Here is a 13,633-nt window from a genome sequence, read left to right on the forward strand (position 1 = left end):
CTGTGTCAGAAATGTTTAAAGTCCAAGAAGTGAAATTACCTATGCAACATCATACAACCGGTCAGTAGGAAAAAAAAAATTCAGGTACCTAAAATATGACTACAATGTTGTTTTTCATATACACACACCACCAATTTGCAACCCTTTTTTAAAGCTTTTAAACATTTTTTTATTTCTAAACAATCTCAAACTCTCAGAAAAGTTGCAAGTACCGTACAAAAATTTTTTGTCTGAAACATGGGAAAAAGTAATAGGTCTATAGGAAAACATATGTTTTTTAAAAAGATAATTGTTAACTCCAGAAGAAAGAGGAAGGGAGAGATTGCACATGCAAAGAGGCATTGAGGTAATGGGATGACTACTGACTCACCAATGAGCTAATTTGGATAGTCATAATACTACTAATTAAACACTGACTAATGATTTAACCAAAACCTGTGATATAATTACATTTTCACACACTTGAGTCTATAACTTTGTAATCTACCTAATACAGAGGCATGGTCCCAATTCTTACAACTTCTAGAAGCATTATTAGCCTTATATCCTTTGGAGCATTAAGGTTCTCTTCTTTGAAAAAAGGAATTAACACTATGAAGATTGGATCCTAAAGAAGCTAGCACACAAAATGGACCCAACTATGCCATTTGAATGAAAAGGATTCCAATGCCTGGATATAAAAGCAAAATGTGTTTCAAATTACACTGATATTCTAAAGAAGAAAAGGATAATAAGAAAACTTAAATTATTTTTCCAGTATCACCCAGACAGTAATTACTATGGTAACCTATGCCATATAACAAAGTTATTTGCCAATTGTCTTCTAATTCTGAACCTACTCAATTTTTCAAAATGTAATATATAGGAGGCATAAAATTCAATTTACAGCACTGTATTTTGGAAAAGGAAGTCTATCAATTTAATAAAAACGTGATGTATTTACATTTTGCATCTCTTGACTTTGTAACTTTTTAATCAGTAGCTACTACAGGGAAATGCTCTTACTTAATTCTTACAACTATCATATGATATAGGCATTACTATCCTTATTTTGAGGAAAAGAAAACTGAGAATAAGAGAATCTAATTTTCCAGGGCCAGTAATTTCTATAGTAATCCACATTAGATAATAAGGTTATTTATCCATTAAATTCTTATGATAGTAAACTATACAACTTTTTAAAATGTGAAATATTTAAGGCAAAAAATTCAATTTACATCACTGAACTTAGAGACTTTTGAGACCAAACCACTCATGTGGAAAACGAATCTAAAATCCAAAGAAGTGAAATTACCTAACAAAATCCAGGTACCTAAAATTTAACTACAATGTTATTTTCCATATATGCATTGCCAATTGGCAACCCTTTTAAAAAAATTCTTTAACTTTTTTATTTTTTTCTGTATAAAAGGGAAGTTTATTTTTAATACAAATACAAAATTTATTTCCATAGAAAGCAAAATTTATAAGTTAAATATAAAGATTAAAATAGTATTTGAAAAGCTCACTATAGTGCTAACAAACTAAATGAAAATAAGGCTATTTTGCATTTAAAACTGAAATACCTCTTAAAATAATTTGATCCCCAGTGTTTGCTCTTTTTGAAGTAACCGACTTACTCTTAAAAAGGATGGCTGCCAAGATGGAAAGTCTTATTGGGTTTTCATGTTAACCTATTCTTTGGACTTAACTATGAATTTTGTATACAATGCATTTCATGAAAAGTTATGGCTCCCCCAGATTTCCCACAAGTGTGATCTTGAAGTCCTAAACATTTGTCCATGTAAGCTTCCAAACAGAGCCTTAACTGAGTTATTCAAGTAGCAGTACTTAAAGATATAATTTTTGAAGCAGTTTCAATGGTTTGTGATCCAAATAATCAGTTTCTTAACATTACTACTTCACGTAATAGAGTCCATCTTCAGTTTCTTCTCACTTTCTCTTTCCCTTTTGGGTTTCCTTTTTCTGGCCTGAGGCTACCAGTTCTTTGGGTACTATCAAGATACTTCCATCATGGGTACACTGAAGAGCATAGTGGTTTGGATTGACTGGCCTACCTTGGCCATCTCTTAATCTACTAAAAATATCATGATAAAGGTCATGCAGTTTCTGTTTCATTATGTTAATAGCTTTGATACATTGTGCTCGCTCTCTCTTAAGAGTTTCCTTCTTTGCTTGCAAGTTACATACATCATCTTCCAGATTCAAAATTATGTCCAATTTGCGTTTACGATAGTTCTGCACAGCAACTTTATTTTTCCCTCTTCGTCTGATATCACGGATAAGTGAGATTTGTAGGTCTGTCAGATAGTACCTACTTAACACGCTATTGAATCAACAGGCATGCCGACAATTTCATCTACAGAAAAAAGGGATATGCAAAGCTTTAGCACGCCGTTCATCACGGCTCAAGTTTCTATCTGTGTCTTCAAGGTACCTACTCCTTATCTTCTGTGACTTCCCAGGCCAAGAAAAAGGTTCAGAAGTAGATTCTGGTGCACTTGGCTGCAAGTGGTAAGTGTGGTTATGAAATATGTGTTGAAATGTAAGATCCCCATGGAAACCAGAATCACTCTGATCCAAGTGACAAAGCTTACTGGGTTCTGCGTAGTAGCTGCCTACAGCACCTTCTAAGTCATGATGGGAACTAGATTCATGGTCAGTACAATAACCTATAGCACCTTCATCACACACAGAGTGAGAGGAATTAGACTTGATGACAGAGGTACTATTGTGACTTGAATCTAAAGACAGGTCAGAATCAGAATCTGGTTCATCAAAAAGCTGAGAAACATCGATTGGATCAAAGTCGTCTTCTGTGGCCAATGACATTAAGTTTATCTCATCAAATATATTTACATCAAGGTCATACAGTAGGTCTTGGCTTGTTAGATTCCTCATAAGATTGTCAACCGGAGAAAGAAATCCTGTCAAATTAGTTCCAGGAAGGGTTTGCTCAGGATTGGTGGTATGAGAATTTAACTTTAGAAACGGTTCTTGTGACTGTGAAGTCCTTGCTATTGGATCTCTTCTAAATGTACTGTTGGGACAAAGCAAGATGGCCTCATGAAGATTCACATCCTGACTTATAGCCTGGCTGAAGTTTACGTGATAATGTGCTGAAGAATTCATGCCATCACTGATACTGCCTGGAAGAGGAATATCTCCCAATGAGATGCCCTCCGTGAATTTTCAGGCTGTGATGAAAGCAACTGGAATAAGTCTTCCAGAGAGAAATAAGTATCTGTCCCATTCAGATGTCTCTCATTTCTAGATTCAGTGGTCTTTTCTGCCTCCCAATCAGGTTCCTCTGCTATTTTGTTTTCATCATCATTATTCTGCTGAAGTGAGTTCTCCTTCTGGGCTGACACCCTTTCTTCATTTTCCTCACGCTGGGAACTATGATCCACAGCTTCGTGCTTTTCTCTTAGTACCTCGTTCTCCTCGCTCGCACATCCGCCAGCGTCCGGCACCTGAGCCGTCGGTTCCGCGGGGGCCTTCTCCTCTTCCCCGGCGTCCAAGGGGCCACTCCGAGCCGCTCGGGAGTCCCCGCAGCCCCCCTGCACAGCCTAGCTGCCGCCGTCCACGCTGGCGCCGGCTCCTCCGGTGGACGAGGCGGAGGCGGCGGCGGCGCCGAGCAGCCCGTGGGCCTCGTCCGCTCTCCTGGCAGCAACGCTGTGCACCAGCCACGCGTCCACCGGGGTGAGAGGGATGAAGGGGACCCCGAGCGCGCACCTCCCGGAGCAGCGGGCCCTCGGGCGGCGCGGCAGAGTCCAGCTCCCGGCTCTTGGGGTGCAACTGGCCCGCGCGCCCCCTCCCTCCCGAGGCCGAGAAGGGGCTGAGCGCGTAGACGGAGCTGGCCGGGCCGCCCAGGAACAGCAGCTCGTCCCGGAGCAGGGTGGGCGGCGGCAGTAGCAGGTAAAGGTCTAGGTCTACACGGAGCCCAGCAAAGCTCAGCAGGAGGGTAAGGTGCAGGAGGGTGAGGTGCAGGAGGCCGCCGCTGGCCGACCACCACCGCTTCAGGTACTTCACCGCCGCCGTGCGCCCGGGAACGCCCCTGCCGGCGCCCGCGGGTCCCGGCGCCCCAGCCGCCGGGGTGACACGTCGTGCGGACCCCGCGCACCGCCCGCACCTACCTGGAACCCAGAGAAGCGAAACAATGGACCGGGGCGCGCGGCGGCCGTCGCGGGTTCCCAGGACCGGGCACAAAGGCGTTCCCTCGGCAGCCGGCACCGTGCCTGGCACGGCCGGGGATCGGGAGAAGCGAAGGAGGAGCCACCTGCGCGCCGAGCCCGTTCGCCCGGCCGCCCGCAGCCCGGCGCGGTGGCCAACTCCGCCCCGGGCCGCGGGCGCAGCCGACGGGAACACGCCCCCTCAACTTTTTTATTTTTAAACAATCTCAAACCCTCAAAAAAATTGCAAGTACAGTACAAAATTTTTTTATCTGAAATATCTTAATGTAAATAGCCAACAAAATGCCCCTTCACCATTAACTATATTATTGTGTATTTTCTCCAATGAGAACATTCTCTTACATAACAATACAATCATAAAAATTAGGAAATTATTACATTGATACAATGTAATAATGTCATCTAATTCTCAAACCCATTCACATTCTGCTATTTGTCCTGGTAATATCATTTTTAGCAAAATGATACATATTTTGTGAATGCTATAAAGAAGGCACCAAGATTAACTTTTTTATAAATTAATATTCAGTTGAAATAACATCATTTATTTAAAAGGCCATCCTTTCCTTGCTCCATTGCAGTGGTACCTTTGTTGTAACTTTATAACTTTGTTATAAATCTTCATGTAAAGTAACGTGAGTTTTACAACTTTGTCTTCTTCAACTTTGCCCTGGCTATTTTGGCCCTTTGCATTTATTCTCATATTTAAAATCAGATTGTCAGTTTCTATAAAATTATGCTAGACTTTTGATTGGGATTGCATTGAATATATAGCTCAAATTGGTGAGAACTGAAAGCATATTGAAACTACAAAACATAATATATCTCTCCATTTATTTAGGTTTTTCTTTAAATTTTGTCAAAATTGTTTTGTAGTTTTCTGTTTAAAAATTATAAACTTGTTTCACTAGTTACTCCTAAATGTTTACTTTTTTGTACCATTGCAAATCATATCTTTATTTTCATTTTATAATTGTTTGTGGCAAAATACAGAAATACAATTTTTGAACATAGAATTATAATATTAAATTGATCATGTGTCAAGCAGCTCTGATAAATTTGCTCATTAACTGAAATAAAATAATAACCAGTGTATAGATTCATATTTTTTCTACCTATTAATTATATTGGCAATGAGTAATGGAAATTCTATTTCTTCCCTTTTAATCCTTATCTTTCTTATTCTGTTTTGCCTGTGATACTGGCTAGGACTTCCAATACACTGTTGAACAGAAGTGATGATAGTAGACATTCTTGTCTCATTCCTAATCTCTGTGAGCAAGAATTTAAAATTTTCCTTCAAACATGATTGTTGTAGGTTTCTGTAAGTACCCCTTAACATGAAAGGGTGTTGAATTTGATCAAATATGTTTTCTACATCTATTAAGATGATTTTTCTTCCTCCTTTATTTTGTAATATGAAGAATTACATTTTTATTTTTGTTAATTAATACCAATATTGCACTCCTAAAAAGAATTCAACTTGTGATATATCTTTCCTTTTTATATATCGCTAGATTTCATTTGATCCTATTTTATTAAAGCTTTCCCCATTTGTGGTCATCATGGGGACTGAATTATAATTTGGTGCCCATGTAAGGTTTTTATATGAAGATTACATAGGCCTCATAAAATGAGGTTGGAAATGTTCTTCCTGCTTCTAAACTCTGAAAGAGTTTATGTAAGAGTGATACTATATCCTTCTTAAATTTTAAAATAACTTACCAATGAAGCCTCTTCAGATTACTTTTGGTAAGTTGAGTTTTTCAAGGAATTTATTCTTTTCATTAAAATTTTCAAATGCATTGGTATAAAAGTATAAGATCCTCTTAGTATCTTTTTTATGTCTTTGTACGCTGTAGTGATGTCCCTTTTTTCATTCCTGATATTGGTAACATTTCTTATATGTAGATCTCTTGGTAGTGAACTTTGTTTTTTTTTAAAATATTATTTCATTTTTAAAACATACTTTAATATAGAATACAATGTTCACAGCCTTTTAAAAAAGTTTAGTATTCAATGTTATTCCATTGTCTCTGGCATTCATCAGAGATGGACCACTGCATTCTGAAAGACAGTGCATTTCACCAGCACTGTAACTCCTGAACAGTAATAACCAATAAACTATTGACTCATGAACTAAGCTAGGCTCCTCCAATGATAATTTTGTAAACATTTTTTGTAAAGAAAGCTACAAATATTTATTATTATTATCATCATTATTATTTAGAGATGGGATCTCACTCTGTCACACTGGCTGGAGTGCAGCAGCGTGATCACAGCTCACTGTGGCCTTGAACTCCTGGGCTCAAGCGATCCTCCTGTCTTCCTGAGTAGCTGGGACTACAGTCATGTGCCATCACACCTGGCTTATTTTTAAATTTTTTGTAGGGACAGGGTCTTGCCATGTTGCCCAGGCTGGTCTCAAATTCCTGGCCTCAAACGATCCTCCCGCAATGTCCTCCCAAAGTGCTTATAGACATATGTCACCACACCCAGCCATCAGTATTTTTTTGCTCCTTAGAAAATAATGTATAACTTTTCACTGGTGGCTTTTAGGATTTTCTCTTTGTAGTTGGTTTTCAGCCATTTTACTCTCATGTTCTTAAATGTGGTTTTCTTTGTGTTTATCCTATGGCCCCACAAATCCTGACAGGCTTGGTTACTACCCATTGCCCTTAAACAGTTGTGGTGATTGCTTATGTTGCTTAATTTTTACTAGATTTTATAGTTATTCTATAAAATACAAGCTACTTCATCATATACAGATAGAACCAGGTGAACCAGCTTTACGGGTAATTCTAGTTACCCTGCTCTGGTTAAAAATTACTGTTTAGGTTATTACTTTAAACAAAGCTATAGCAATCAAAAGTATGTGATATTGATATAAGGATAGAATAAATATAAAAGGAATAGAATTGAGAGTCCAGAAATAAACCCATACATCTATGATCAATTGATTTTCTCTAAGGGTACCAAAATCATTCAGTGGAGAAAGAACAATGTTTTCAACAACTGATGCTAGGACAACTGAATATCTGGAACAAAAAAGATAAAAATGGACTGTCATCTCACACCACATACAAAAATTAACTCTAATTTATTAAGGATTCAAATAACAGAGCTAAAACTAGAAGAAAACTTTGGTGTAAACCTTCAGGAGTTTGCATTATCTTTATGACATCAAAGAAGCAACAAAATAAAATATAAATTGAACTTTACCAAATTCAAAATCATTTATGCTTCAAAGGACATCAGGAAAGAAAAAAGACAACTAACAAAATGTGAAAAAATATTTGCAATTATCTACCTGATAAAGGTCTAGTATCCAGAATATATGAATAACTCTTAAAACTCAACAATAAAAAGCCTGATTTTAAAATGGGCAAAGGATTTGAATATACATGTATCCAGAAAATCATTGAGGAGAAAGTATGTATCCCAGAACAAGTTTTTAATGCAGACAAAAGTGCCCTATTCTGGAAAATAATGCCAAAAAGGACATTTATTAGTAGGGAAGAGAAGCAAGCACCAGGATTTAAGAAGGGTAAGCTAGCTCTAATGTTTTGTGCAAATGCTGTTAGGTTTAAAATCAGGACTGCCCTTATCCATAAAGCTGCTAACCCTCAAGCCTTGAAGGGAAAAGATAAACTCCTGCTGCCATCTTTTGATTGTATAACAAGAAGGTTTGGAAAACCAGAATTCTTTTTCTAGATTGGTTCCATCAATGCTTTGTCCCTGAAGCAAGGAAGAGACTGCCTTTTAAAGTTCTTTTGATATTGGACAATGCCTCTGGCCACCCAAACTCTATGAATTCAACACCAAAGGCATTGAAGTGGTCTACTTGGCTCCAAATATGGTATCAGCCTCTACATTAGGGGGTCATAAGAGCCTTTAAAGGCTCATTACACATGGTACTCTATGGAAAGAATTGTCAACACTGTGGAAGAAAACCCTGACAGAGAGAACATGAAAGGCTTCAGTAGGATGCCACATCAAGCCCCAAACAATAAACTCCTGCTGGAGAAAGCTGTGTCCAGATGTTGTGCATGACTGCACAGGATTTATAACAGAGCTAAACAAGGAGATCATGAAAGAGATTGTGGAAATGGCGAGAAAAAAAATGGTGAAGGGTGAAAGGTTTCAAGATATGACTATTGGGAGAAATTCAAGAGTTCATATACACCACACCAGAGGAATTAACTGAAGATGACTTGATAGGGATGAATGCTTCCAAACCAGTGCCAGATGGTAAGGAAGAAGACATAGAAGAAGCAATGCAAGGAAACATATTGACATTAGACAATCGGGTAGAAGAGTTCCAATTATTCATGACTGCTTTGACTTATATTATGACATGGACCCTTCAATGATATGGACACTGAAACTAAAGCAAACAGTGAAAGATTGGTATCATAGAGAAACATTCTTAGAGAAATGAAAAGCCAATAACGTCAGACAAGAAATTATGATGTATATCCATAAAGTTAAACCAAGTGTCCTTGCCTCTTCTGCCTCCTCTTCCACCGCCTCCACCTCTTCCATCTCTCCCACTCCTGAGATAGCAAACCAACTCCTCTTCCTACTCAACTTGAAGATGATGAGGATGAGGATGATGATCCACTTACACTTAATGAAGAGTCAACATATTCTATCTCCCTTATGATTTTATTAACAATATTTTCTCTAGCTGTGTTATTGTAAGAAACAGTATTATATAAATATGCCGTAAAGATATGTGTTAATCAATCATTTATGTTATTGATAAGGCTTCCACTCAACAGTAGACTATTAGTAATGAAGTTTCGGGGGAGTCTGAAATTATACATGAATTTTTGACAGTGTAGCCACTCGTTTTCCAGCCAGTCTCTTGAAGCAAAAGTATCCACTTACCCTTGGACTTTTGGAAATGTGGACTTTCTTTCATTTTCATTAAGCAATCTTTTAAATCCAACTCCATATTATCTAGAAGGTGCCCCTAACCCCCACATTGTTCAAGAGTCAATTGTACTAATTCATGCTATAATATAAATGAACTTTGAAAACCATGCTATCAGCATGGATGCAGCTGGAGGCCATTATCCTAAGTGCATTAACACAGAAACAGAAAACCAAATACTGCATGCTCTCACTTATAAGTGTGAGCTAAACATTGGGTACTCATGAACAGAAAGATGGCAACAATTGAAACTGGGGACTACCAGAGGAGGGGAGGGGGAGAAGGGGAAAGGGTTGTAAAACTAACTATTGCATACTATCCTCAGTACCTGGGTGATGGGATCATTCATATCCCAAACTTAGCATCACACAATATACCCAGGTAACAAGCCTGCACATGTACCCCCTGAATCTAAAATAAAAGTTGAAAAAAAGAGAAAGAAAGCATATGCTGTATAAAAGAAGTTAGACACAAAAAAATACGATATGATTACATCTATATGAAATGTTCAAAATAGGCAAATTCATACAGACAGAAAGTAGATTCATGGTTGTCAGTAGTTGGAGAGAGGTGGGAATGGAGAATAACTGCTAACAGGTACAGAGTTTCTTTCGGAGTCATGAGAATGTTTTGGAATTAGAAAGTTGTGATGGTTGCACAACTTTCTGAATATACTAAAAATCACTGAATGGTACACTTTAAAAGGGTGAAATTTATGTTATATTAATTATGTCTCAATTCTAAAAGCTACATCTGATTAAAAATACTATAAGGCATCCAATTTTAGAGATATTAAAATGTAAAAAATGTGATACAAAGACATTTGTTTCACCAAAGCATTTAGAAATACGCCATTGATAAGGGTATCTGCATCCATGAAGAGTTCTTTGGTAGGTGTTCTCTGCCGATGTGGGAGTTAGGAAAATATGTTGGTGTTGAAATGGTCTCCCTAATTTCAAAAAGAATAAGACGAACCTCAGGGACAGAGGCCAAGCAGAAGTCTTTAAATAGCAGGGACAAAATGATGTGGTTAGGCAACATAGATAGTGTGGTATTAAGAATAATACAGGGATTGATACTGCGAGGATTTAGAAGGACTGATTAACTGAAGTTAGGATTTCTATAACTGAAATAGATGGGCAGTCCAGTTGTGAACATCTGAAAACTCCAGAGGCATGACTTAAGATGTCACAAAAACTGGTGGTCCCTCATCCAATTCCACACATGATTTAATTCATAGATCCAGAAGTCATTGAAGAAAAACCTAACTACCTTTGAGAAAGGACCTTGCACATATTAATCTTTTTAACCTTACCTTGTTTTCCCCCTCATTATATCTTTGCCCAATTTTCTTCACTTATTTTTATATTACATTATTTATACTATACATCATAAGTGGCTTGAAATCCTTTTTAAAATTAAAGAGACTAAAAATTAAAAACCTGAAATCCAGATAAGTCTTTTTTTTATTATTATTATACTTTAAGTTTTAGGGTACATGTGCACAATGTGCAGGTTAGTTACATATGTATACATGTGCCATGCTGGTGTGCTGCACCCATTAACTCGTCATTTGGCATTAGGTATATCTCCTAAAGCTATCCCTCCCCCGTCCCCCCACCCCATAACAGTCCCCAGAGTGTGATGTTCCCCTTCCTGTGTCCATGTGTTCTCATTGTTCAATTCCCACCTATGAGTGAGAATATGCGGTGTTTGGTTTTTTGTTCTTGTGATAGTTTACTGAGAATGATAATTTCCAATTTCATCCATGTCCCTACAAAGGACATGAACTCATCATTTTTTATGTCTGCATAGTATTCCATGGTGTATATGTGCCACATTTTCTTAATCCAGTCTATCACTGTTGGACCTTTCATTTTTAAATGTCATTTTTAAATATTTATTTTCTAGCCATTCTCTTGATCAAGAAGTATTCACTTACCCTTGGACTTCTGGAAATGTGGACTTTCTTTCATTTTCATTAAGAAATCTTTTAAATCCACCTCCATATTATCTGGAAGGTCAAAGTAAAAAATACTGACATTAAAAACCTGATACTGAATTGGCACATGAAATAAAGACCGATTTAAAATAGTTAGCTAAAATTTCACTCTAGCTCACTTTTCTGTCTCAAATGATTGAAACTATTTCAATAGAACTTTTAACACTTTTTAAAACCACCCAGTGAATAGTTAATAATATTACTAGCAAACAATAGCTAACATTTTTGAGTTCCTTATATATACTAGGAACCCTTTTATGGTGTTTTACATATATTAAATCATGTAATCTTCATAATAATTCTGTGATGTGCATACTCTTCGCATGCCTATTTTTTTTTTTTTTTTGAGACGGAGTCTCGCTCTGTTGCCCAGGCTGGAGTGCAGTGGCGCGATCTCTGCTCACTGCAAGCTCCGCCTCCCAGGTTCTGCATGCCTATTTTTGAAAGATGAAAGCAAATGGAAATTAAATAACTTGTCCAGGTCACAAAGTCAGGAAATGTTAGAGGTTGTATTTGAATTGATGCAGTCTAAGGCCAGGGGAGACAATGTTATTAGAATACACACATACATGCACATGTACATGTACACACACACACACGCACACGCACACACACACACATACACAGTCACAAGTGAAGTAAGGTGCAATAATGTGACACAGCAGACAATCTAGGGCTATAATTATATTAAGGAGACTTTGAGTTTAAACAAAATGGCAGACCTGGGTAGCACAAAAACCATCCCACTATAAACCCCTAGAGATGCTCTATGACATATAACATTCCATGGATGTGTGACTGAGTCATATGAAGGAAATAACAAAAAGTTAACTGGGAACTGAGATCCAGAATGCTAAGCATTGAGTACTAACACCAAAACTATCTTTGGGATAGAGATGAGACCCAGAAATGGCTAGGTACTTGATTTAAATGTTCATACAGAGTCAGAAAAAAAGATTCGAGCCCATAAAAATAAGAGTAGGAACTTAGATATCAAATAAAACTGAAATGCTTAAAGGGTTTCAATCCTGGTTTTTTAAAAAAGAAATTAAAATACTATATTTATTGACTCAAATAAACAAGGAGGCCTAAATCTTCCCAATTCTGAAAGACAGTGGAAAAAAAAAAATCTCTTGTGAGAAATTGAAGGCCCAGCATGCATCTCATGTGGGTGTGAAGTCTAAATTTATACCACTCTGATGATGTGAGAAAACTGAGGTCAAAACATAAAAATTGATCTAGGTGAATAACAATCTGGGGAACCTGGCAAAATCAATAACTAAACTGTACTGGAGAGGTATTCTTAAACCTAGGACTCACAGGATTCCCAGACACAAATTGGTTAAGATAAGCCCAAAATAAAAGTTCGCCAAAAACCAACAGAACTCAGCAGCTTCTAGAAGTACTCTCAAATGATTTGACTTCCTAAAAGTAAATGTGTATAGGAAAGGAGATCAAGTACATATTACATGAAGTCAAAGACAGAAAACAAAGGTAAATATGGACTACTTGAAAACAATCACTAAAACTAAATAACTTATTTTTAAATGTAGTGAGCCCTCCCATATTTTATTTGGTTAAAAATCAAAATGGAGCAAGTACTGTAAAAAAAAATGAAAGCGGATCTCCTCTGAAAAAGACTGCATATCAAAATAAGCTGCTGTTGTCATGTTTTTATTATACAATTTATGGTATTTTTCCACCCACGCTTATAAGTAATGAATGGTAATTAAATAAGCACATATAGTATCCATATGAGTATGAATAGATATGTTCGATAAATATTTAAATTAGTAGAGTGGTTTGGCTCTAATTTGTATCAACCTAAGCCTCCAACAGAAAAATGACTCCCATTAGCATCTTATCCTTATAGGTACACTCTAAGACTATTTTTCATAAGTAGAAAAAAAATGAAAAGAATCTCAGGCCAAAAAAATGCTCACCACTGACGTTACAGCAGTTAAGGGGTTCACTGAAGTCCTCCTCAGTTAAATTAACATTCAAACATTTCAAGGCATGCTCCAAATCAGGTATACCAATCTTGCCATTATCGACATGTGACAAGATGTTAGCAGCTTCTTTAATCTCTACAAAGATAAATGTACAAAAGCTATTATGGTGTAAAAAACATTCAAAATAATTTGTCCATAGGTAAACCTCAAATTAAATATTTATCTGAATCAAAATCTCTCCAAAGGAAACACAATATTTTCTATTTGTAACTGATGGCCCACTTCCCTCAAGCAGCACTTGAAACTAAAAAACATTATGGCAAAGAGAATAATATGATGGGCTATTGACATGTATTATAATAAGACTTTGTCTTCATTCATTCATCCATTAAAAACTGAATGAGCTACATGCCTCCCTGTACATGTAGATCTAAAGATTTCTACCACCTGATGATGTAAACAAAGGCTAAAATTTGAGATTGAAGCTCTTGATCCCCAGGGCCTCAGATAGTTCATACTGTGCTTTTGTGTGAATTGGGAAAAGGCA

The 13,633-nt window shown here is 37.2% G+C and overlaps 1 protein-coding gene and 1 pseudogene across 1 annotated transcript in view; both read right to left on the reverse strand.

Annotated features, from left to right (window-relative positions):
• EFCAB13 (EF-hand calcium binding domain 13) overlaps positions 1 to 13,633 on the reverse strand; it is a 112,786-nt gene that overhangs the window by 12,561 nt on the left and 86,592 nt on the right. The window contains 2 exon segments of the mRNA XM_063706318.1: positions 11,075 to 11,146; positions 13,078 to 13,221. Of these exon segments, the coding sequence (XP_063562388.1) occupies positions 11,075 to 11,146; positions 13,078 to 13,221 (216 nt within the window).
• Positions 1,591 to 9,153, reverse strand: LOC115934691 (nuclear factor erythroid 2-related factor 3-like; annotated as a pseudogene).

Source organism: Gorilla gorilla, chromosome 4 (genome assembly GCF_029281585.2).
Source record: "Gorilla gorilla gorilla isolate KB3781 chromosome 4, NHGRI_mGorGor1-v2.1_pri, whole genome shotgun sequence".
NCBI classification, from domain to species: Eukaryota; Metazoa; Chordata; class Mammalia; order Primates; family Hominidae; genus Gorilla; species Gorilla gorilla.